At 30.7% G+C, this 26,940-nt stretch overlaps 3 protein-coding genes and 1 pseudogene across 3 annotated transcripts in view; 3 read left to right on the top strand and 1 right to left on the bottom strand.

Moving 5' to 3' along the window:
• Positions 1–26,940, top strand: part of LOC148204605 (uncharacterized) — a 79,661-nt gene that overhangs the window by 21,665 nt on the left and 31,056 nt on the right. The window lies entirely within an intron of this gene.
• On the top strand, positions 2,317–4,689 carry LOC124845856 (uncharacterized). Its single transcript, XM_088104302.1, has 2 exons — positions 2,317–3,318; positions 3,430–4,689. Exons 1-2 carry the CDS (start codon positions 2,317–2,319, stop codon positions 4,687–4,689), a joined length of 2,262 nt encoding a protein of 753 aa, XP_087960428.1.
• Positions 15,056–17,658, top strand: LOC124840047 (receptor-like protein 9DC3). The gene is given in 2 exon segments (XM_088104267.1): positions 15,056–17,422; positions 17,425–17,658. Coding segments are annotated over 2 exon segments (2,601 nt in total).
• Positions 21,212–23,727, bottom strand: LOC124840044 (polygalacturonase 1 beta-like protein 2 pseudogene; annotated as a pseudogene).

Raw genomic sequence — 26,940 nt, 5'->3', positions numbered from 1 at the left:
CAACACAGAACTCTAAATCGCATTAAACCCTAGTTGCGCAAAATCCAAAATCACGAACTTCTTGCGCTGCCGCGAGACCACACAGTGAGAGCTCCAACGCCTTCGTTTCTCCTTCCTCGAGCTATTGCGAGAACAAGCGCATCCTTCATCTATGCGTGTTTAATCTCGAACCCAATTTGATTTTAATAAACTGTAATTTGGTGATGAACCTTGAGCATCAATCGCTAAGGTTGAAGATGATGAAGGGAGGTTAAAGATGATCAGCCCTAATTTGGGTTTCAATTATCAGAAACTTTATTTTTTTTATTTTTTTTATTTTTTAGTTATACATTCTAGGTAACCTTCTTGAATGTGCACGTATAAAAAACATACCACCTAGTCATCACAAACTTAACTTTGTTAAACCAATTTAACAGCAGGAGTCCAATTGAAACCGACGAAGATTTAACTGAAAAAAAACTCTGGGACTTCTAAAATAGTTTAACCTATTTAATTTTTTGTTTCAAGAACACTGTGTTCAACTTTTTTTTCTTTTTTTACTTTATTTGAAGTGCTTAAAAAGAAATTTATATTTGATATAAAGTTTATGATTCTGGATCTCGTATTCTAGTAGGAACGGTGGACACTGATTATTTTGATTTTTCTTTTAAAACTTTTGTTGCAATACTATTTTTTCTCTAATAGGTATTTCTGAAAAGTTCAGAAACCTTAACGTAAAATAGAAGTTAGAAAACTGTGACAAAGTACATTTATTTATTTGATTGAATATTTCTACCTGCAAGAACAAGAGCTAGGATCACATTTATTACACGAACAAAATAAAAGTTAAATATTTGGATTTGTTTTCGTCCAGTTTTTTATGGTCTTAATTCTAATTTTTTCTATTTCAGTTTTATATTTTGATAATTTTGTTTAATTAAGTTTTTTAATGCCATTTAAATAATTAATAGACATATGAAATAATGTATCTTTTGTGATAATTTTGTTATTTTTAAATTTTTTTAATGTTTTAATTTTTCTTCTTTAATTTTGTTACTTTTTATAAATTCAGATCCAATTTTTTTTAAATGAGATAATTTTGTCCCTTTATAAACTGAAGCTAAATTCATTTTCCATATAAATATTAATATTTTTATTAGTTAGTAATTTTGAAATTACTTTTAAAACAATTCTATTAATTATATTATATTAATATAGTTAGAATTGGATTGAAAGTAATTTTAAAAATAGTAAAAGTAAAGTTTGAAGTGATGGATGTATTAAATTATATTTAATTCGGTTTAATTAATCACTATTATTCAATTCAACTTAATCAATCACTATTATTTAAATTATATATATATATTTATATATTTTGATCATTAACCTTGCTTAATCAATCAGTATTATTTAATTCAGCTTTGTGTTTTGTTTCAAGAACACTGAGTTCAACTTCTTTTTTTTGTTACTTTATTTGAAGTGCTTAAAAAGAAATTTATATTTGATATAAAGTTGATGATTCAGGATCTCGTATTCTAGCAGTAATGGTGGAGATTGATGATTTTGATTTTTCTTCTAAAACTTTTGTTGCAATACTTTTTTTCTTCCAATAATATTTTTTTTTTGTCTTTGCAAGGATAACGGCTAGGATCACATTTATTGCATATTCATAGTAAGATAAATATTATTAATATTTTTGTTTTCAGGCACTGAGCTTCTCATTGAATAAGAGCTGAAAGGTAAAGTTTCAAAGTTTGGTTTTTGTGCTTTCTCAGGAAACTTTGTACATTCCATACTGCGTTCAAGTCTCATCACTCATTTGCTTCTTAATTATTTCTCATTCTATTGAATATTTGAAATTTTATAGTAACAAACTGCAAGATAGTTTTTCTATGAACTAATGAACTGGATTAGTACATTTCATAACCAAACTTTTAAACCAAAATATACCAGAAAGTCTCAAAACCTTAAATGGACGCAAGACTTGGAAATTTCGAACATAATACTCGTCCTTTTCGTTTTGGAAATTCGTAGCCATCTTCACCACATAAGACTTCGATATGAAATAGAAGCAAAAAAATGAGAAAATTCAAGAAATATAAAAAATGAGAAATTAGTTTCATGATGTTCTGATTTTAAGAAAATGTCATGAAATTATATACGAACATCTGTAAGGAAATGGTTTTAGACCACCGTATATAATTCTAATCGGTTTACGTATAATACAAAATTAATTTTAAGTATTATATACTATTATTTTGAAATTTTAAAATAGCCAATTTCTTCTTATATATAGATCAACCTCACTGGATTGGCAGCAATCAAACTACATACCAAATGGGTTGGATTTTAGTGTCATACTTGATCATCTTCCAATCTTTGCTTCTTCATTTTTCTTCATACAATTGTTTGTCGTGCAATCCTCATGACAAATCTGCCCTGTTGCAATTCAAAAATTCAGTTGCTGTTGTGGAGCTACCACCTTCGTTTGATCCTTGTCACTCGTATTCTCCAAAAACAGCATCTTGGAACAATGAAACAGATTGTTGCGGGTGGGATGGTGTCATATGTGACTCTGAGTTAGGTCATGTGATTGGCCTCGACCTTTCCTGCACTCCTCTTAAAGGTGAGCTACTTGGTCCCAATAGTTCCATTTTCAAGCTAAGCCACCTTCAACATCTTAGCCTACTTTCTTATGATTTAGATGGATCTCCAATACACTCTGCAATTGGTGATCTTGTCAGCCTCACATATTTAACTTTACATTACCTTAGAATTAGTGGTGATGTTCCCTCCACAATCTCTCACTTTTCAAAATTAGAACATCTTGATCTCACTGTTGAATCTCTTGATTCCACACCGAGACTTGATTCATACACTTGGAACAAACTCATTCACAACGCCACCAATTTAAGGGAAATTTCTTTAAGTGGAGTGAACATGTCTTCTGTGGGAGAGAGCTCTTTGTCATTGTTAACCAATCTGTCGTCCTCTTTGCTTTCTCTCCGTTTCACGGATACCAAACTCCAAGGGAAATGGCCAACTGACATCTTCCGTTTACCCAATCTCCAAGAAATACATATCTTAGTGAATGAAAACCTGAGAGGTGAACTTCCAAACTCCAACTGGACTTCTCCACTAAAAACCTTGTTTATTTCTCAAACTAATTTCTCAGGAGACATTCCTGATTCCATAGCCCACTTGAAGTCTCTTAACTCACTGTCTCTTTTTGAATCCAATTTTGACGGATTTATTCCACCATCATTGTTTGATCTTACTCACCTTATTTTCTTATATTTATCAGATAATAATTTAGTTGGCCCAATTTCAACCCAAATCATCAAACTCTCTAATTTATTGATCCTAGATTTGAGTGGTAACATGTTAAACGGATCAGTTCCTCTTGGGTGTTATTCTTTGCCTTCTTTATTAATCTTGGATCTTAGTAACAATCAACTCACAGGGTCAATTGGTGAGTTCTCAACTAATTCTTTGCAATTTGTGAAACTTTCAAATAATAAACTGGAGGGCAATTTTCCAAATTTCTTAGCTCCACATATTCAAGTTTTAGATATGTCTCACAACAACTTGACTGGCCTTATTCCAAAATGCTTGGGAACATTTATTTTTCTTTGGGCGTTGGATTTGCAAGACAACAACCTTTACGGAAGCATACCTGATAACTTTTCTGAAGGAAATGCATTTGAGACTATAAAGTTAAATGGAAATCACTTGAAGGGACCGTTACCACGGACTTTGAATCACTGTACAAAGCTTGAAGTTTTGAACCTTGGAAACAATGACATAGAGGATACATTTCCCTCTTGGTTAGAAACTTTGCCAACTTTACAGGTACTCGGTTTGCAGTCAAATAAATTTCATGGTAACATCACTTCTTTGGGCACCAAACATTCATTTCCCAGGTTGAGGATTTTTGACATCTCCAATAACTACTTTATCGGACCCTTGCCAACATCATATATCGTCAACTTTCAAGAAATGATGAATGTGAATCACAGCCAAACTGGTTCAACATATTTGGGCAACCGTCGTACATATAACGATTCAATAGTGGGAGTGATGAAAGGGTTACAGAGGGAACTCACGAGGATATTTACTACTTGGGTAGTCATTGATTTATCTAATAATATGTTTGAAGGAGAAATTCCAAAAGCCATTGGAGAGCTGAAGTCTCTCATAGGGCTTAACCTTTCACACAATAAAATCACTGGTACCATTCCACTGTCATTGAGTAATTTAAGCAATTTGGAATGGTTGGACCTCTCATGGAACCAATTGAAGGGTGAGATTCCCATGACTCTTACAAATTTGAATTTTCTTTCTTTCTTGAACCTTTCACAAAATCAATTGGAGGGAGTGATACCTACGGGTGGACAGTTTAACATATTTGAAAATATTTCCTATGTTGGAAATCCGATGCTGTGTGGATTCCCCTTGTCAAGATCTTGCAAAGGAAATAAAGAAAGGTCACAAGGTTCAACATTTGATGAAGTAGAATCAGGATTTGGGTGGAAAGCCGTTGTAATCGGATATGCATTTGGGACGATCTTTGGAATAATATTGGGTTATAATGTATTCTTTGCTGGAAAACCTCAATGGCTTGCAAGACTAGTTGAAGTTGTGTTTAATGTGAGACTGCCCAAAACAAACAATAAAAAGCGTGTTATTCGTTTGGGAAGAAAAAATTAGTTTAATGTAATTTTGTTTTATGTGTGTTCAACTGTTCACTGTTTTAATGTAATTTTTTACACTTATCCAACACCTCAACAAATATAGTATATTTAATTTTTTGTTTAGTTCTTTTTACACTATTTTATATTTGAAAATTAATATATAATTTTATTAACGTTAAGTAGGCCTATAAAGAAAATGAATATACATGTATATACTTAATAAAAAAGACTTTTTTCTTCGACATTTTATATTCTATATTTTTATTGTAATAATTAAATTTTTTATTGTATTAAGTGGTTTTTACTATAATTATAAAAATTCAACGCTTGAATGTTCACTATAATACATAACTCATATTCTATATTAAATTTTAATATTTAATTCTGATTTGAAACATAATATCTGTACATTATTAATTAGTAGTGATTTTTTTTTGCATTATATTATTATGATAGTGTGGTGAGAAACTTTGTGGAGTAATCTATACGTAACATTTTAAGTCTCAATCATTATTTTCATATAAAATGTAAACATATATCTTTATATTATTAATTAGTAGGGACTTTTATTTGTATCCTTGTAGTGTGGTGGGAGACAATGTGGAATAATACGTAACATGTTATAAGTCTCAATCATTATATTCATTCCGACGAAGAAAACACTTCTTGTTTCTATTATATATATATATATATATATATATATATATATATATATATATATATATCATTTTATGAACAATATATACTTTTAAAATTTATATAAAATACTCTGAAATTTTTCTCTCGGTATTAGAATGAGACCGAGTGTTGAAAATTAAAAGTGGATGTTGTTGATGTAATTACTGTGATCAGTATTGGATACAAACAAAGTCTCATATCATTAAAAATAAGAGATGAATAAGAGTTTATATATACATAAGATATTTCATTGATAAGAAATTTTTTAAAATGATATAAAAGTAAATTCGTAAAGAATTGGCCTAAAGCGGAGAATATATTAAAAATTGTCTTTGCTATATCCGTGAATGTTATTGTTTGTTGCTTGTCACCTTGCACTTTCTTTTATGTAAAATTTTCAAAAAGGAGATAGTATTTAAAATAATGAAATAATTATAAGTTAAGAATCATTGCACTGGGTATATACTTAAAACAATATAAATATCGGAGGAGTTTTAGGGCTGGTGTCTGATGGTGGTTTAATGTATATGCAACATTATATTATTAAATGAATAGTATAAAGGGAATATATATTGAATTGTTTTGATGTTTTATTACTCTTTGTGATTGATTGTAATGATCCTGATTTATTATGGGAGCTCGGGAAAATAGAGTTTAATTTTTTTTTGTTTGGATGATGTATTTTATTTTACTGTATTAAAACATGATGTAAAGAGAATGATTTTATTTATATGTGAAATTGAATAAGTTTGATAAATGATGAGTTTTATCTTATGAAAATTGCGGTAGAAGTAAATATTGTAGCCTGTGACCATCACTTTTTGTTTTATGATTGTCTTTTATGCAAGTTTTTCAAAAAGAAGATAGTAAGCAACATAATAAAATAACTATCATCATATGATTGTATAGGTATAGTAACTTAAAACAATATAAATAACACAAGAGGCAATGCATGTTTTCTGTAAAACCTCCATTTGGTTAAATTTCTGCTCTCGTATTTTCTTAATTTCGTCTTCATTGTGGTCCTTTTAAAAATCTAAGTACATCAAAATTGAAGATATAAGAAACATTTTGAACCAATTAGAACTCAATAGTTTGGAGATAGCTATGAAATGAAAAACTATTTTAAAGAAAATTATATATTTTAGTGTCTGAATTTTTTTTCACAAGTTGGAAAATTGTGGCACCATTCTTTTATTTCTTTGGAAGTTGTAGGACCGGAATAAAGTATAAATGAATTTAATTGAGCTTCCATGCTAACAATTTGTTTCACAATAATTTTTAAGATGAAAAATAAATGATAAATAGTAAATATAATAATAATAAAATAATAATAATAATAATAAAATAATAATAATAATAATAGTAATAATAATTATTATTATTATTATTATATAAAGGACAGATGAGAATGTCATGTTTAATTTGGAAATTCATGTTTTTTTTTTTTCACTTTTGCTTACCAATCTTGGAAAACTGAGTTTGTCATTGAATGAAAACCTGAAAAGAGTACTTCCAAAGTAATATAAGAAAATTATTCGACTCTTATATAGTAATATCATTATAAAAGTTCACATACGCAAAAATAAAAGAAAAGAAACCTTAACTTAAAGAGAGAAAAATTATTCAAAAAGAAAACTTAATTACATTAGATTGTCTTATACGATCATGTCTTCACTTGTACACTGGAATTGAATATCAGACAAGAAACAACCAAAAAAAATCTACATACTGTCAAGAATATAAAGTTTACATGGCTAAAATATTTCGAATACATCAAGAATAAATTTATTTGATGTTATATATAACATTTATTGTAAGAAAATAGCTAAGATAAGTAATGGTATTAAAACATGATACTCCATTATTTTACTATTGAAAATTAAATGGGGAATATAATTTTCTCTTAATCAAGTTTCATTTTATAAGAATATCTTTTTAATTTTTTTTTAAGTTTTATTTGTCTGCTTTCTATATCTTCGACTTTATCTTTTATTTGTTTGAACATTACAGTTTACAAGCATATGATCCAAATTTTGAACATAATAAGTTCATTTTTTTGTCCTTTTTTTTATAAAAGATTTGTTGCATGTGAGGTGTTTTGAGTTGCATGTGGCATTGAAGGTCTTAAGATGAATCTTTGTTTCATTAAGAATGTTAGAGTATCTTCTCTATTATAGGTAGAGCAACTTGGATGAGGTAAAACTTGTGTGTTGCACCTTTCATCTATTCAAGTAAGGGAAGTTAGATATTTAAAAAATTGATTATATGATTGATTAAGATTGTTTAGTTTATGATTGAGAGTGGCTGAATTAATGTATGATGAGATTTTTAATTTTTTGATATATGAATTGGTAAAAGGGATGTATTGATATTTAAGTTAAATTTGGTATGTGTATTTAGGGTTTTGATAGTTTGTTTAAAGATTGGTAAATCTGGTTCAATTGGTTTCAATTTGATATATTTCGGTATGGTAAAACCTATTTTTGACTTGTGAAAAGTGAAGAAATTATCTACTAAGGCCAACGAAACATATTTACCAATTTGATGAGTTTTGAATTATGTATACTGACAGGACAAATGATTTACTTGTTAAGTTTAATTCAACACACAAAAATTATCTGGAGATAGAAGTTATAGTTAAATAAATGTGTGTATCTATATAATTTGTTTGAGATTTTTTGTCATGTTAATGCTTTGAACTATTTATAAGTTATTCCCTTTTCAAATATACTAGTATATTTTGATTTGTAGTTGTAGTGCTTTTTGTTATGATCGTATATTTACACGAAAGTAGAATAAAGAATCGTGTTGAAGAGAAACATTAGCAATGATATTATCTTAAAATATTTTAGAGTTTTAAAAACTGCTTCTGTGTTTCTTTTGTAATTATAAAATTCCTCTTCGTTATATAAATGCTTTTATTTTAAAATACTTTTTTGATCTTTCATAAGAAATAAGAAATATTGTAATACATATCACTAGTAAAAAAACGGTCTTAGAACGCGTCTAATATGTCTCGGTTTTGGAAGACCCGGTGCCTATACACAATACTACCTCGGTTATGAAAAAAACCGAGGCATTAAACCCTCTGCAACTCACCTGCTATCGCTGCTGATCTCTGCTGCTCTCTGCTGCTGCCTGGAGTCAGACTGACCAAGGGATACCGCCTCGGTCTTTTGCAGAACCGGTGTCTAAAGTGTATATGCTTCGGTCTACAGGGAAACCGAGGCATAAAAGTCTCTGATACGACCTCGGTTAGTTTGGAGCCGGTGCGGAAATGCGATACGACCTCGGTTGTGAATGAAACCGAGGCATATACAATTATTTTGAATTTTTTTAAAGATGTTTAGGCATCGGGTTTGTGTAGAACTGTGTTAGTAGCTTGCATACGGCTTCGGGTTTCTGTACAACCGAGGTAATAGTGTTTTCTTTATTTTTCCAAACGCCAGTTACTGTGCTTTGTCTTCCACCCTCGTTTCAGAGAGTTTCTCTTCCACCAGCCCTTCTTTCTCTTCGACCAGCGCAAACCTCGGTTGCGGTTTCGATTTCTCTCCAACCAAAGACCAAAAGCGAACTGCTGCAAGCCTCGGTTTCGATATGTAACTATTATTGTTTAATCGATATGCATATGTAACTGTCACGTCTCATTAATTCGGTGATGATTCACCACTGTGCTTCCATAAATGCACCCATGTCCCACGTGCATGCCATTAAAACGCACTCACATTCCCTGACCCCTCTCTGCCATGTGTCAAATTGGAAGGTTCTGAACTCAAGTCTGGAAGCCAGGTGTCAGCGCATGATGGAACGTCCGTTGGACTTGGGAAGAGAATTAAAAATTTTTCTGAAAACACTCTTCCCCTTCTCTGTGTGCACTTTCATCTTCCTCAGAGATTCAGAACCTCCATTTTCTCCTCCTTCTCTCTAGAACCCCCTTCTTCTCTCTTCGGTAACTTACCACCCTTTTACTTCGTTCACGTTTCAGCACCGTAGAAACGTCCCCTGCACCGTGAGCTCCATATTGGACCGAACAACTTCCGGTTCTGGTAAGTTTACACTTGGACGCTCTTTTCTGGAATTCTGCAACCAGTTCCGTCTGCATGCATAGGTTTAAACCGAGCTCTTTATGTTTCTTTTAGTTATAGTAGAAGAGTTCAAGAGAAAGGTTGATAGAACCATTTTGGACAAGCCAAGATCACTCGTTTTAGAACGATCACTACTGATCCGGGTAAGGGAAGCCTATTAGATTTAATTCATGTGATTTTCCTGTACTGCTTGTGCGTTTATGTAATGTTTGAAGTGATTTATGATAAGTGGATTTTAGTGTATGAATATGATATTGAATTGATTGTATGGAAATGATGAAATGTTCTATGGTTGGGTTAAACTGAAATGTGAGTTGTATGATGAGATGATGCATAAATAATATAGATTTTGGCTATGATATGCTTAATTTAATGTATGAAAGAATACTGAAAAATATGATTACTGTATTTTGAATTTGAACATGAAAATCTTATGAAAATGAACGTTCGTTATCGAAACGGTCTTTGACCGTTCGGTATTCTCAGTAAATTCTTAAAATAGCTGAACCCTTTCATTTGGAAAGGATTATTCTTGCGGACGAACGCCCTCTTATATATAGTTTACGTTTGAGCGTTCGGCCAGACGTAAGCATCATGAGTGTTGTATGAGAATCTGAGAAGCCTGAAAATATCCCTTTGAACTATTAGTCAAATTATTAAAACATAAACTTTAAGTATCTCATCTTATATAAATCCCCATTTTCTATGATTTTGAATCAGCGAATAGACTCGACCTAAAAGCGTACGTCCTAAGTGGCGCTCGGTCTTATACCGAACGGTCGTCCCAAAGCGTAAGTATAAGTAGTGTTCGGTCTTGTACTGAACGTTCGTTCCTTCCGGTATTTTAACGAACAGAAATAGCGTTCGTCCTAATTTTCATAGCGTTCGTCCATAAACTTAAATAATGTTCGTCCTAACTTTCAGTAAAATTGTGTACCGCGTTCGGTCATTTACTGACAGGCACTTATTCCAACTAAATTGTACTTAGTACATTTAGTACTCGTATTTTATCTTCATTCAACTGAATTGAATCTGAAATCTTGTCAAGTGAATTATTCTAAGTATAATTTGAATTGTTCTAGGATCAGTTCGTTTAACTGATTCAAACTTTTAATAACGTTCGTCATGAAAGAAGAGTCAGCTGTATTCCTTCAGAGAAGAAGTCCTTTCGGTCTCGCTCTTGACGTTCGTCCTCGTTTTGAAGAGGATTGAACGTTCGTCTTTTTATGCAAGTGGAACATAGAATGAAAATGTATTTAAGAGGAAGAATTTAGATGTGCGAACACTATACGAGTTGAAATTGTGATTGTGGTTTTTGAACGAGCGTTCCAGGGTGGAACGACTCTTGAATGGAAATTGAGAATTGTAAGTATGAACGTGGTAAGCTTAGATGGTGGTTCATCCTGATATTCCGTGAGTGCTCGTTCTCAAGTAGAGAGGAGTAGGTCATGCGTGGGAATGGCAGGAGGTCTAGTCCATAACTGTAACTTGGACAGAACAGACTAACCTCAGGTGGCTACTGATGAGCATTCCAGTTACCCCACCTGAGTGCACGGACGCCTTAGCTACACAGGATTCATACAGTCCGGACGGTCGGTCTAGTATCAGGATTTGAATGGAATTAATGTATGAATTGAATGTATATGTTGTGAATTTCCTTGCTGAATTTGATAAGTATGAAATATATGTTTGACTTGAATTAAATTCAATAAGCTTACCCTTGCATTTTCATTGTGTTGTCTGTATATGTATATCCGTCATGTCCTTGCAATGATCATCCGTGTGGATGTGAGCAGAGGGAGATGCTTCTCTGGAGCAAGCGCTTGAAGAAGAAACCATAACTGAAGAAAATCTCGTAAACGTGGAAGTGAAGGCCGAACAGTAGGTCGTTCGGTTTTTAGTTAGTGTATTTTAGGATAGCGGGCCGCTTGTGAGCGAGCGCCCTTTTACTTGATGTAAATACTTGGACGTTCGGTATCTTATTTTGTAAACCATTCGTCCTCATTGTTTTGTAAACGCTCGTAGCTTATGAATGCATTTAAGGCCGTTCGGCTATTCTCGAATTTAATCCTTGTTATTTTAAGACTGTTTTGCCATATTGATAAATGTGATTATTCTAAGTATATAGTTGATGACTGTATAATTTTGGGATGTTACAGTAACTATTATTGTTTAATGCTAATTATAGAACATTTTAATTAGTAGACAAATTCTACTAATGTAAAAAATCTTTATATATAACCTTTATAATTAGATGGTATATTGAAATAAAATAATAAAAAATAATTTGCCAACAACATTAATTAAAAGTAATAAAATATTTATTGAAGTCAATTTTTTATTTATTCAATACTACATTTTTTTTTTAAATATCCATTTCAACATAGATTTTTTTAGAAATTTCAAATACTATTTAAACATCATTTTATGGGGAAGATAGAATTAAAAAATTGTCACACATTGGAAGTTGCCATTTCTATTAGAAAGTCTTTACACCTTTAAACGGATGCAAGACATGGAAATTTCAAACATAATACTTAGCCATTACTTGTTGGAAATTGGTAGTCATTTTCAACATAAGTCTTAAATAGGAAATAGGAAAATAAATATGAGAAAATATATCTGAGTATGTTATCAATAACTAACGAAAACACAAAACCTTTCATCTACGTATGTATTTATAAATATCTATAAATTATTTAAATTTTAAAAATAATAATTTAAAAGATAAAATCAAAAAATTAAAATGTATATATAATTATAAATATAGTTATAGATAAAATAAATTTTATTTATTAAAATAAAAAATATTACAAATAATATTGTGTAACTAGTGTTTTTATTACGAGTGATTATTTAAATTTGAAAAATGCTTGATAAAATAATAAATAATTATTTTATAACAAGCATTAATTTGAATTTAAAAAAATAGATACTAAAATGATAAAACTGAAAACTAGTATTTTTATTTTGAATTAATTTTTAAATTTAAAAAATTGTAAATAAGAGAATAATATTGAAAAAGAAAAAAAACACCAAAAAAATATATCCTCTTTATAGATATTTATATTTAAGAATTATAAGAAATATTATTAATTATAATAGTAGTATATATTTAAAATCTTGATAGTTAAAATTAATTTAAATTCTGATTCATAAATCAAGACTATACTTTTATTAATATTTAAAATTAGTTTAAGTATTTATAACTTTTCATTTTTGTAAGATAATTTGTAATTTAATTAAATAATCAATTATTTTTTATCTCTAAATTAGTTATTATTTAATAACCTTTTCTTACATGTTAACATTATTCCACTATTATATATTTCAATATTAGAAAGTCTTTAGACCTTTAAATGGATAGAAGACTGGAAATTTAAAACATAATACTTGTCATTTCTTGTTGCAAATTTCTAGCCATCTTCACCACATAAGACTTAAATATGAAATATGAAATATGAAAAATAAAAAATAGACAATTCCATAAAAAAAAATCGAAGGAATTAGTTTGATGATAAACTAATTAAAAAAAAGTCCTAAAATTATATATATATATATATATATATATATATATATATATATATATATATATATAATCTTTAAGGACATAGTTTTGGATCATCATATATAATTCTAGCTGATTTAGGTATAATAAAAAACTAAATAACGCATTATTAATTCTTCTATAAATTTAAGACTTGATACCTTTTTTTACCACTATTTCTACTAATTATTCAAAGTTTCTTTTTAATTCTTTTACTGATTCCAAAATTGATTAAGAATCAATGTGATCAATTATGTTATTGTTAGATTAGCATTAGACCATATTAATTTTTTTAAATAAATATTGAAACTGCATTGAAAAAAATGAATTAAGAAAAAACAATGGAACAATATTAATACCAAAAGAGTTATTAATATGTTTTGGTTCATAATCTAACATTTGTTATTAAGTGCTTTAATTGGATATCAAAGGCAGGAATGAAAGCACTCTTCCCTGAATCTCAATTCCAAATTGAAATTGAAGTGAATGGCATGTTTGGAAAATCATATATATTTAGATATAAAAATAATAATAATAATAAATAAAGTATATATATAGTTTGGTATATAAATAAAAATAATAATAATAATAAAAGGTTATAATTAATTTTGGTTTTGGTATATAAATAAAAAATTTAAATTTTAATAGTTTAGCATTTTTTATGAACAAATTGAATTAAAAAATAGTCAAAGTGACCACTGTTAAGTAGATATTTTGTGAGAAAGGTTAAATGTTTGTATTTATGTATATTCATTCGAGTATTAATTAGTTCAAAAGAGAAGACTAATATTTGATTGGATTGTACACCCTTATGACTCACAAATATATGATAATGGTAAAGTTTTGTTTGTTAATGATAAATAAATTCAAAAATAAATTTATTGTTAGATATGTTTTATTATCAATGTTTAATCATTATACTAAAATACATCTAACACTTAATATTATTGTTCAAATAATGGTGCATTAGTCATTGTTATCTGTATGATATCTCAATCATAAATTTAATTGTGAGAGACAAGAACATTAATGTTGTTAGACTATGGAACCTTAGACTGCTCTTCTCATGCTCAAATTCTCGAAATTAAAATTTAATGTAATGTAATATAAAAAATATTCGTCATGAAAAAAAATGTTGTTCAACGATAAAAATAAAAATTTTGTAACTAAAATGTTTTAAAAATAGAATATATTCGTTATAGTTTATTTTATTTAGAATTCTTTTTATCTTAAAATGTTGCATTGTATTACATATTATTTTGAATTTTTTTGTAAACTTTTGCTGGAATACTTTCTTTTCTCCAATATTTTTTGTTTTATTTCTGAAAGTTCATAAACCTTAACGTACAATAGAAGTTGGAAAATTGTTGTGAGAATAAATATTATTAATATTTTTGTTTTCAGCCGCTGAGCTTTCTCATTGAATGAAGAGCTGAAAGGGGAAATTCCAAAGTCTTGTTTCTTTGCTTTCTCAGGAAACTTTCTACATTCCATATTGCATTCAAGTCTCATCACTTATTTCCGTCCTCCTCTTATTTATCATTCTTTAGAATATTTAAAACTTTTAAACCAAAATATCACTAACAACTGCAAGTATGCATTTAACTATCTGATTAATACATAATTATCAAATTTTGACAAATGAAAAAATATAAAAAATCTCACACGTTGTCATTTCTATTAGAAAGTCTCAAGACCTTAAATGGACGCAAGACTTGGAAATCTCGAACATAATACTCGTCCTTTCTTTTTTGAAATTGCTAGCCATCTTCACCATAAGACTTCAATATGAAACAGGAAAAATAAAAAAAATGAGAAAATTCCATAAACATAAAAATTGAGAAATTAGTTTGCCGATAAACTAATTTCAAGAAAATGTCATGAAATTATATAAAAACATCTGTAAGGAAATGGTTTTAGACCACCGTATATAATTCTTATTGGTTTACGTATAATACAAAATTAATTTAAGTACTATATACTATTTTTTTGAAAATTTAAAATCGCCCAATTTCTTCTTATATATAGATGAAATCACTGGATTGGCAGCAACCAAACTACATTTAAATATGCGTTGGGTTTTAGTGTCATACTTGATTATCTTCCAATATTTGCTTCTACATTTTTCTTCATACAATTGTTTGTCATGCAACCCTGATGACGAATCTGTCCTGTTGCAATTCAAAAATTCAGTTACTGTTGTCAAGCCATCAACTTCGTTTAATTGTCTCCCGTATTTATCAAACACAGCATCTTGGAACAATGAAACAGATTGTTGCGGGTGGAATGGTGTCAGATGTGACTCTGAGTTAGGTCATGTGATTGGCCTCGATCTTTCCTGCACTCCTCTTAAAGGTGAGCTACTTGGTCCCAATAGTTCCATTTTCAAGCTAAGACACCTTCAACATCTTAGCCTACTTTCTTATGATTTAGATGGATCTCCAATACACTCTGCAATTGGTGATCTTGTCAGCCTCACATATTTAACTTTACATTACCTTAGAATTAATGGTGATGTTCCCTCCAAAATCTCTCACTTGTCAAAATTAAAAAATCTTGATCTCAATGTACACTCTAGTGAATCCATACCGAGACTTGATTCATACACTTGGAACAAACTCATTCACAATGCCACCAATTTAAGGGAAATTTCTTTACGTGGAGTGAACATGTCTTCTGTGGGAGAGAGCTCTTTGTCATTGTTAACCAATCTGTCGTCCTCTTTGCTTTCTCTCCGTTTCACGGATACCAAACTCCAAGGGAAATGGCCAACTGACATCCTCTGTTTACCCAATCTCCAAGAAATGAGTATCTTATCGAATGAAAACCTGACAGGTGAACTTCCAAACTCCAACTGGACTACTCCACTAAGAGCCTTGTTTATTTATCGAACTAATTTCTCAGGAGACATTCCTGATTCCATAGCCCACTTGAAGTCTCTTGTCCAACTATCCCTTTTTGAAAGCAATTTTGATGGATTTATTCCACCATCATTGTTTGATCTTACTCTCCTTACTCTTTTACATTTATCAGATAATAAATTAGTTGGCCCAATTCCAACCCAAATCACCAAACTATCTGAATTATCGATCCTAAGTTTGAGTGGTAACATGTTAAACGGATCAATTCCCGGTGGGTGTTATTCTTTGCCTTCTTTATTCATCTTGAATCTTAGTAACAATCAACTCACAGGGTCAATTAGTGAGTTCTCATCTAATTCTTTGCAATATTTGAGACTTTCTAATAATAAACTGCAAGGCAATTTTCCAAATTTCTCGACACCACATCTGAAAGAATTAGATATTTCTCATAACATAATTCAAGGAAGGTTTCCCAAAAGGTTTCAAGAGAACCTCTTGCTCTTCTGGAAGAATATTAGTTACATTGATCTCAGTTTCAATAAGTTGCAAGGAGATCTTCCGATTCTACCAAATGGCATTCGATACTTTTCAGTGTCAAATAATGAACTGAGTGGGGACATTTCTTTAGCATTGTGCAACGCAACAATGCTTTATGTAATCAACTTGGCTCACAACAACTTGACAGGACTTATTCCACAATGCTTGGGAACATTTCCTTCTCTTTGGGCGTTGGATTTGCAAGACAACAACCTTTACGGAAGCATACCCGATAACTTTTCTGAAGGAAATGCCTTTAAGACTCTCAAGTTGAATGGAAATCACTTGAAGGGACCGTTTCCACAGACTTTGAATCACTGTACAAACCTTGATGTTTTGGACCTTGGAAACAATGACATAGAGGATAAATTTCCCTCTTATTTAGAAACTTTGCCAACTTTACAGGTACTCAGTTTGCAGTCAAATAAATTTTATGGTGACATCCCTTCTATCGGCACCAAACTTTCATTTCCCAGGCTGAGGATTTTTGACATCTCCAATAACTACTTTACCGGACCCTTGCCATCATCATATATCGTCAACTTTCAAGAAATGATGAATGTGGATCACAGCCAAACTGGTTCGACATATTTGGGCAACCATCGTACATATAATGATTCAATAGTGCTGGTGATTAAAGGGTTTCACAGAGAACTCACGAGGATATTTACTGCTTGGATAGTCATTGATTTATGAAATAATATGTTTGAAGGAGAAGTTCCAAAAGCCATTGGAGAGTTAAAGTCTCTCAAAGGGCTTAACATTTCACACAATAAAATCACTGGTACCATTCCACTGTCATTGGGTAATTTAACAAATTTGGAATGGTTGGACCTCTCATGGAACCAATTGAAGGGTGAGATTCCTATGACTCTGACAAATTTGAATTCTCTTGGTGTCTTGAACCTTTCACAAAATCAATTGGAGGGAATGATACCTGAGAGTCGACACTTTGACACATTTGAAAATGTTTCCTATGTTGGAAATCCAATGCTGTGTGGATTCCCCTTGTCAAGATCTTGCAATGGAAAGAATGAAAAAGGAATAAAGAAAGGTCACAAGGTTCAACATTTGATGAAGAAGAATCAGGATTTGGGTGGAAAGCCGTTGTAATCGGCTATGGATGTGGGACGATCTTTGGAATAATATTGGGTTATAATGTATTCTTTGCTGGAAAACCCCAATGGCTTGCAAGACTCGCTGAAGTTGTGTTTATTGTTAGACTGCCCAGAGCAAACAATAGAAAGCGTGTAATTCGTTTGGGAAGAAATTAGTTCAATGTAATTTTGTTTTATGTGGGTTCAACGTTTGTCTGTATTTTCTTTTTTATAAAACTTGTCTGTATGGAATGAAACCTCATTTCTAAATACTATCAATGATCTATTTAGCTATGGAGAGGAATTTTTCGCATTGAATCTATAGTAGTCATGGAAGTATCAATTTATTAGGAACAAATTTGTCATGTTTGGACAACTTTTATTTGGAAGAGTTGGGATTACAGTGATTCTTCCTACACCTCACTACCTTCATCCTGCACCTCTAATTTTACTTTTTTACCCTTCATTTGATAAAAAGTCAAAACTTAATTAATCTAATGTTTCCTAACCGCACTTCGAAGTGCGTTTCCTAGTGGTCGCACTTCGAAGTGCGTTTTATATGTTTCTGTTGCACTTTTTTTTTTATGCTACGAATTTCAAATAAAAAATATATTACGAAAATAATAATATGTTCAAAAATAAAAAATTCAACAAAATTTAACAAACAAATAAAATAATTCAAAATATATTAAAAGAAAACATTTTATTTAAATACTAACATAAAAAATTAAATTTATTATACTAAGCTAATAAAAATAAAACCTAATAAAATAAATATACTAACCTAATAATAAGAATTAAAAAAACCTTTCAAAAATCTAATAATAAGAATTAAAAAACCTTTCAAAAATCTAACGCAATTTGAAATCCGTAAGCTAATAAAAATAAAACCTAATAAAATAAATATACTAACCTAATAATAAGAATTAAAAAACCTTTCAAAAACCTAACGCAATTTGAAATTCGGCAACAACTAACGCACTTCCATGTGCGGTTAGTGTGGCCGCTTTCCGCAGATCGAAATGTGGTTTCTCTCCACCGCACTTCCAATTGCGGAAGTCTGTGACAAACGGCGTTTAAGCAGCGTGCGTTTAAGCAGTGTGCGGCGACGAACACGAACTGAATACCCCAACCAAGCACATGCATGTATGACAGGAATTAAAATGTATTTTGAAGGTGCAGGACGAAAGCTGTGAGGTGCAGAGAGAATCACTCTTGGGATTGTTTGTTAGAATTTTTGATTAATGTACCAATAATTAATAAGTATTAAACCTTTTAATCAAAACAATTGTCAATACTCCTTAAAACAATAAAGCGGAAGCATATATGACCTAATGGATTAAATATTGGAAACAATTAATAAATAACATGAATTGGTCTCTAATCTTCTCGTTGTAGAACATTTTAGGTTCTCTGTATTTTTGCTCGTGATTGAGATAGAGAGAAAGGAATAAGAATGATACGACGCGCATGGAGACTATGATCTTTTAAATAATCTCTGTCGATTACTTTTCTTTTGTTCCAATAATTATAATTTGATTTTTTCAACAAATTAAAATTATTACAAATCTCTATACAATATAATTTTTATGGCAAATTTACCCTTAATCATATTTACTTAATTAGATCATTTTATAAAATTGGCTAATAAAAATATAATAGCCCTAACACATATAATAATTATATATATATATATATATATATATATATATATATATATATATATGACACTAATAGTTAATATTGTGTTAATAGTTAATATTGTGTTTTATCGTTTACCTCTAGTAGTAAAGAGTATAAGAAATAGGGTTCATAGTTGACTTGATCCCTAGTTTAATATTTATGGTATCATATTACATGTTTTTAGTTGAATTTAAAGAAAATGAATAAATACTCTAAAGAATTTTAAAGAAGCAAATCATTAGGAGTTGGAACATGTAAGAGTAATATTTATGAAATTAATCAAGACATTTCAAAACTACATAATCATCCATTAAAAGGGATATTAAATGTCTCATATTTGTGTCTTTTTTCTTTTTACTCTCCGATTGGTTTGGTCTCAGCCTTGTTGTCGTTAGTCCAATCTCAATTGTTATGTTATCGATTCAACCTTAATCATTATGTTGTTTAATCGTTATGTTGTTGATCATTAACAAAACAAATTTTTGACTGAAGTGAATAGAAGTTTTTTAAACAATGTCGTTGAAATTATTTATTAAGCAATGTAAATCAGAATTTACTAGGTGTTAATACATATGATTTTTTGGATTCAAAATATTGAAATTATTTTTCTAATAATATATACCAAAATTACTTTTAGATTAGTATTAGTAAGAAAAATCAGCCAATTAAAATGAACTACTGAAATTAATTTTTTTTATCAAAATCTATAGGGATCATTTTCGAAATGATATTGTTAGTGTTATCATTTTATAAGCCAATCAAATTTTTTTTCCTAGTGTAAATTGAAAAAACTTTCGAGTAATCTTGACACAAATATAAAAAGAATGATGTACACCAACAACATAAAAGAAAGCATAACCATAACCAATAATAATTAATTGTAATTAATATCAAAAGTAAATTTTAACTAAACTCAAGTGATAAAAACCATTCTCTTATTTCATAAAACAAATAAATTTAAATTTAATATATTTTAATCTGTTTGAAATTATAAGATTATCATCTTTTCTCTTTATTTTTTTTTAATGTGTTGCTCCCTCCACCACCACACCTTTCTTCCTCCACCTCCCATTTACTATTTTGTCCCTAAGTAAAATTTTTTTTTAGGATTATTTTTTAATTTTACCCATTCACAACCTATTCCACTAATAACTTATTCCAGTCCTTCGTATATGAGTAAAATATTTTTCTTTTATTTTAACATTATATTTCTTTCTCTCTTTCTTTTGTCGGTGTGAGATACTACAAGTTGTAAAGGTTGATGGTGGTGGAAAGAATTATCAAGCAGTCTCCCTCTCGTGGTGCAGTGTCGCTCTCGTGGTGCAATGTGTGGAGTGGTGCAGTGCGTGTGTTACTTCCTCAAGGTGCGTATTCGAATAAACCTTCAAATAAAACCCTAAAATAAAAAACGTAACCTTTAAACAGAGGTGACATCCTTCAACGGATGTCAAAATCCTTCAACGCATGTCAACATCCTTCAACGGATGTCAACATCCTTCAACGGATGTCAACATCCGTTTAAGGAAAAAACGGATGTCAACATCCGTTTAAGGAAAAAACGGATCTGTTTTTTCCTTAAACGGATGTTGACATCCGTTTTTTCCTTAAACGGATGTTGACATTCGTTGAAGGATGTCACCTTTTAATTTTAGGGTTTGTTTTATTAGTTTATTCTTTATTTTAGAAATATTTTAATAATTTAATTTAAATGTTTTGATTTATTATTTTTGAATATATTTTTAATGTATTTTAATAATGTAAGGAAAATGAAGAAGAAAGAAACAGATGAGGAGAAGTAAAACGAAGAAGACAAATGGAGTTGTAGAGGAAAACTGAAGACAAATTGTTAAACGGAATTGAGAGATGGAAATATTGAGTGCAGGAAGTAAAGTAGGAGAACTAGGTTTAAAATAAATTAAAATAGTATAAGTAAAAAATTTTAATTTGAAGATATAATTGGAATTAAAGAAATTGGGGAGGTGGAGGGAGAAAGGTGTGGTGGTGGAGGTAGCAACACCCTTTTTTTTATTATGCTTACCCAATTGCATGGCAAAATAACTTATCGGCCTTAGCAGCCCAATTCCAAGCTACCTTACCTTATTTCATTTCATAATGGGGGAAGCAAAACAAGTTACGTTACCGGGAATGCCAATGTTGCCAACAACTTAATCACCAATGCTCCAAGTCATGTCATTCTCAAAGATCCAATGACACACCTCAATTTGCCCCGGACCCGACTCGAGGGCCAAGAAAGCACCATGAGATGGGCTCCAAGCTGACGTGTCCAAGTGACAGATGGCAACACCGCGGTTGATCTTGGCCTTGCTTTTCGGGTCTAACAAATCCGCTTCGTAGACCCGAACCTTTGGAACCGAATGACAATAATAAAGCAAATAAGGAAACAAACTCTGGTGTCAAGAAACTGATTCAGTAACTCCCCCACCATGGATCCCATTCACCCGACCCACCATCACATTCCCCTTCGACCCGTTCACGTTCTCTGTGGTCCGAACCACCACGTTGGAACCCAACACACCTGTGGCGAAGTCCACCATATCCTCAATGGACCCCACGCACCTCTTCCTCTCACCTTGGCTCGGTGCTCTCTCGCACTCGCTCACCGAATCCATCACGATCTTCTCCAAATTCGAACCAACACCAACCCCAAAAACCCGGTTCACCCCATTAACGGTAAGCGGTAACTCAGACAAAATTACCCGGGGCAAAAACGACCTTTCAGGCATTTTATCTCTAATATCCGGCATAGCCATCACTGTTCCTTCTCTGAGCATAAACTCCCGAAAAAACTTACCCTCCTCAACCCACTTTTTTACCATTGTGCCACTGAAACTCTCGTTTTTGTAATTCGTAAATGTTTTAACGCCCTGTTTGGCATACTCAGCGAAAGAGGAGTTGACGCCGGTACCCAGAGAACCCAAACCTTTGTTTCTCACCACCCTTTCCATACCCAATGAACTTATCCGAATTACTATTATCTGATTTATCATACCCCGTGAAATCCACGTCAGCACCATTTGATCCTTTTCCATAATTCTGAAAGAAAAGAGTCACTCCCGCCGTTGGATTCAACCCTGTAAGTATCGAACCTATCAACGGCGCCGTCACCACCGTCACCGTAGTTCTCGAACGTGTTCGTTGGATTGTTCCCGTGGTTAGCGTAGTTCTTAAACGTGTCGTTCACTCTAACGCCGTCTTCACCGTAGCTCGTGAAACCGGTTAGCGTAGGGTTGGAGCTTTTCTTCACTTAAAAATTTTATAATTATTTTGGTATGTGATGTGGATAGGTTATTTTAAAGTAGAGTGTTGTCTAAAACTTGTTCTTAGATGTTTTTGTGTTAGGCAATGCTGATTAGATATATGTTAAAGGTTTTTATTTATTTATTTATGATGTTAAAGTTTTTTTTTGTGTGAAGATAAGGATAATAAATATTTGATTAAATGTCTTATCTATCATTTTATATGGATTTCTATTTAAATTATTTTAATGGATTCGGTTTAATAATGTCTATTTTCTTTTAAATTTATTAAAGACTCAATTAGATCCTTATATTGTATTTTAGTTTTTTATCATCTCGTTTTCTCTTTGAGTGTCCGATTTTTTTGGTTAAAATAGTGTAAGTTTGATTGAATGTTTTGTTGAGTGTCAGATCTATTTTTCTATCAGATGGTCTATAATGTACATAAGTCACCAAATTGGAGTAACATCAAAGAGTTGCAAAGGGATTTGTTTATGTTAACCGATCTCATTTTTGTTCCAATTGCTTGGTTAGCCTACAGTTCACATTGTATTACAACGGTTGAGGGTAAAATTTATGATGTTTTTAACTTTGCACCTATATGGGAATGTTAAACATAAGATCATTTTGAGTCGTGGTAGTTGAGTTACCTATCTCTATTATTAGGGGTATGGTTGAGCTTTCATTTTCATATTTTCTTCCTAATGCTTCTTCTCGTTCGCTTTTCTGTTTAAGGTAATAATGTTCATCATTCGTCTTTCTTCATTTGAGGAGTCTTCTGGTTGAGACAGTTGGGGGTATGTTGATGATGCTTTATCGTCAACATCATCGTTTGAGTCTTCAGTCACAAATCAAACGAGCGGAGTTTATACTCGATCGGTAGTGTAGCCACAAGTGTAAATATTGAAAAGAATAAGGGTAAAGCTCTTGAGGATGCTTCCCCGGAAGTATCTATTACCGAGATTGAGGTTAATTTATATGCTGAGGAGGATGAACTAAAATTTTCAATTGATCGTGTCCGCTTTTGCAATGGATGGGTCATGATCCTTGCTAGCTCCATTTCTCTCCTGAATCGTACAGTCAGGTTTGTCATGTTGTTTGTTAGTCTCAATAGGGTTGGGGTGGAGGACACAAGATCCTTTGGGCCATGACCTTGCCACATGGTTGCATTTTTAACATAGAGGGTTTTCAACTCTTCCTCATACCTATTCTACATTTCACCCATCCTCTTTTGCAAGATTCCCATCATCTCTTTGGGATCAAGTTGTTTGTCTAAAGCTTTTTTCGGAACAATGTTGGTTGTCATGTTTCTTTGGGATCAAGTTGTTTGTCTAAAGCTTTTTTCGGAACAATGTTGGTTGTCATGTTTCTTGGTCTCTATGTGAGTTTAGAAAGTATTTGCTTGGTCCTCTTGTGGGCTTTAAAATGTTTTGGTACGTGACATTAATCAATTATTTTTAAACAGATTGTCATCTAAAACTTGCTCCTAATTGTTTTGTGATGATTGAGATACTTGTTAAAACTTTTTTGATACTATAGTTAGTTTAATTTAAATGTGAAGATAATAAATACATTATTAAATATGTATATCACCTCATTCTCATTTGTATTTATAGTTTTTCTAATGAATATTGGTTAAAGCCAATTTAATTACCATATAACTTCATTTAAACTTATTAAAGACTTAATAAAGATACTTATATTTTCTTAAGTTATTTAATTTTTTATTACTCAATTATCTCTTTGAACCGATGTTAAGATAATATAAGTTCGGTCAAATGCTAAGTTAAGCTAACCGTCGGATGTATTTCTCGATCGAATGGTGGATTTTATACGATGATAAATTTTGAAAAGTTGGTGGAGTCTTTACTGAGACGCATGATTTCATGGCGGCTAAAACAGGAACCAGCCCACCATAACTATTTATTGCACTTTGTTATGGGCCTTGCATTTTACACTTCTTTTATTTATACATTTTTTTCGCTCTTTTTTCAAAAGATATTAAAAAAAAAAATCAAGTTTCATAACTCATTGTTCTAATTGACAATTGATTCAGAAACTATTTTTTACTTTTTATTTAATGAATTTTTAAATTTTAGAAACGTTACTCTTTTAACACTATCTAAAAACTAAATTTTAAAATGTTAATAATTTTAATACTTCCCAAAACATAATTTGAAATTTGTTAAAATTTAATACTAGCATAAAAATTGTTAATAATTTGATGCTCTATGAGTTGACAATGGCGGCTGGTGACACTGCTACGTCGTAGATGAACTTTAATATAAAAGCATAATAAATCTGATAACAATTCAATATCTTTTTTCAGGAACTAAACTATTTATTATGAAAATTGTTTTTTCTCTTTTGTTCTGAAAAATAGAACATGTCAAAAGTTATAAAAACTCATTGCGGCTTTGTCTTCGTCCAACATTTATAATCATGCTATTCTTCATTTTCTTACAAGGTTGAGAAGGTAACTGTGTATTTTTTACTCCAGTCTTTCGGATACATTGCTCATCCAAAATTTCCTCAGAATCATCATTAATCTCCATAGGGATATCGTCACTTATCTTCTCAGGGTTGTTATGAGTTTAGTGGGATCGATAGTCTATTTCAGTAGAACTTTTGTTAAATTATGTGAATATCAAAACGAGAAATTTCCACATATTTAAACATCAGCAAGTGACCACATATTGCATTCAGTGCTATCTGGAAGGTTTAGAAACACAGTTTTGACACTACGTCTCCATGATTTGTCGTGAAACTTCTTGGAAGTTTATGTAAAGATTACGTTTTCAGCATAAATGATGAAATTCACATGAATGACAAAGGAATCATAAAACTCAAATGCCTATTTTATCAATTCAAATATCATTACCAAAAAAATAAGGAAATTAATGGTATATAATGAGCATGGATCAGACATAGGATTTCATTCAAAACAGAGAAGCTAATTAAAGCAAAGCATCGGATTTCATACTTAATGTTGAATCTGATATGCACATCCGAGAGGCAAAACATCGGATCTTAATATCCGATTCTTTCTTTATCAGATTTCGATATTTAATGTTGTGATTTTTGGATTTTTATACCCGATTAATGACTTTTAAAGTTTATTCTTCTTTGCACGTGGACATCTGATCTGATGTGTTGTTCTTTACTATATATCCAAATCCGATAATATAAATTTATGCAACTGGAAGCATAATCTTAAAAAACAACACTCAACAAAAAAAAAATTAATACATAACTACCTCATTAATTAGAGAGTAATTTTGGAAATGGGTGCAGGATGAAATGGTTGGATGTGTAGAAAAATAGAAAAAAACGAATAATTATCACTCATGAAGATAATTTCTTGCCGTTTAATAGGTAATTATGAATGATGCCAATACATGAACTCTTAGTCCTAGTCGCCTACAAAATATATCTAAAAGTGTAGTAGGTTCGGTGCATGATTGTGATCTTGCTACATTTACTAGAAATGTTCAGTGCATGATTGCTATATAATTGATTAGTTTAACACATGAAATATCTTAAGATGTGAAGTATCCTATGTGAATTCCTTTTATCTGCTACGCACAAGCCATGATGTGCCAAATGTTAGTATTAATACATTAATACTAACAAGTATTTTAGAAATTTAGTCTATCCATAATTCATCTGATAAAATTCATTTAATTTATCCATTAACAATTTTTTCATGGATGATCAATTCATCCACAGTAACAATGTTATTTTTGTCTAATTACCTTTTGACGTTTATTTGTGTAAATTAAATAAGATTATTTTTAATATTTCGAAGATCGAAAAGCAAAATAAGAATAAATTCAGAGACAAACATTTACTTGTATATCTTGACAGGACACTAAATTAATTAATTTGGATTTAGAAAATTAAAGTTATTTGACAATGGAAAACGTTATTTTGTTTCCTAAATCTATTCTTTCCATACTTTAATATAAAACTTCCGAGGTATAATTTTTATAAGACTAAAAAAAATTACAACATACAGTTATGTATATCTTTAATTGATTATTTTGAATTTTGAATGAAATGAATTTAATATGTAAATCAGTGCATCTCTACTTTAACTACTCAACATTTAAAGCACTATTTAGCATAAATTAAAGAATATTATTAGTTTTTGTGACCTTCTTACCAAACAAACATTACATCAGTATGATGCGTTTTTTAGAAATGTTTTCGAAAAACAAACAATCTCTTCCCTTACTATCAAATAATATAAACATCAAAAATAAATACCCTCATATTAAAAGTTAAAGTATATTTATCTTTAGTTAAAAAAATGAAAAATATTACATCACATTTAATTATATCATGAATGTTTCATTACATTTATATTTTCAAATTACTTTAAATTTTGTAATAAGAAGTTTATAAACAAACATCAAAGTTATACTAAAAGTTAATATATATATATATATATATATATATATATATATATATATATATATATATATTTGAAACTTATGCCAAAATATTATTATCATAT

This window comes from Vigna umbellata, chromosome 1 (genome assembly GCF_029865625.1).
Source record: "Vigna umbellata cultivar VRB3 chromosome 1, Vumbellata_1.0, whole genome shotgun sequence".
Lineage (NCBI taxonomy): Eukaryota > Viridiplantae > Streptophyta > Magnoliopsida > Fabales > Fabaceae > Vigna > Vigna umbellata.
Note: the sequence above shows the minus strand (reverse complement) of the source record. Positions and strands in the feature narration are given on the sequence as shown.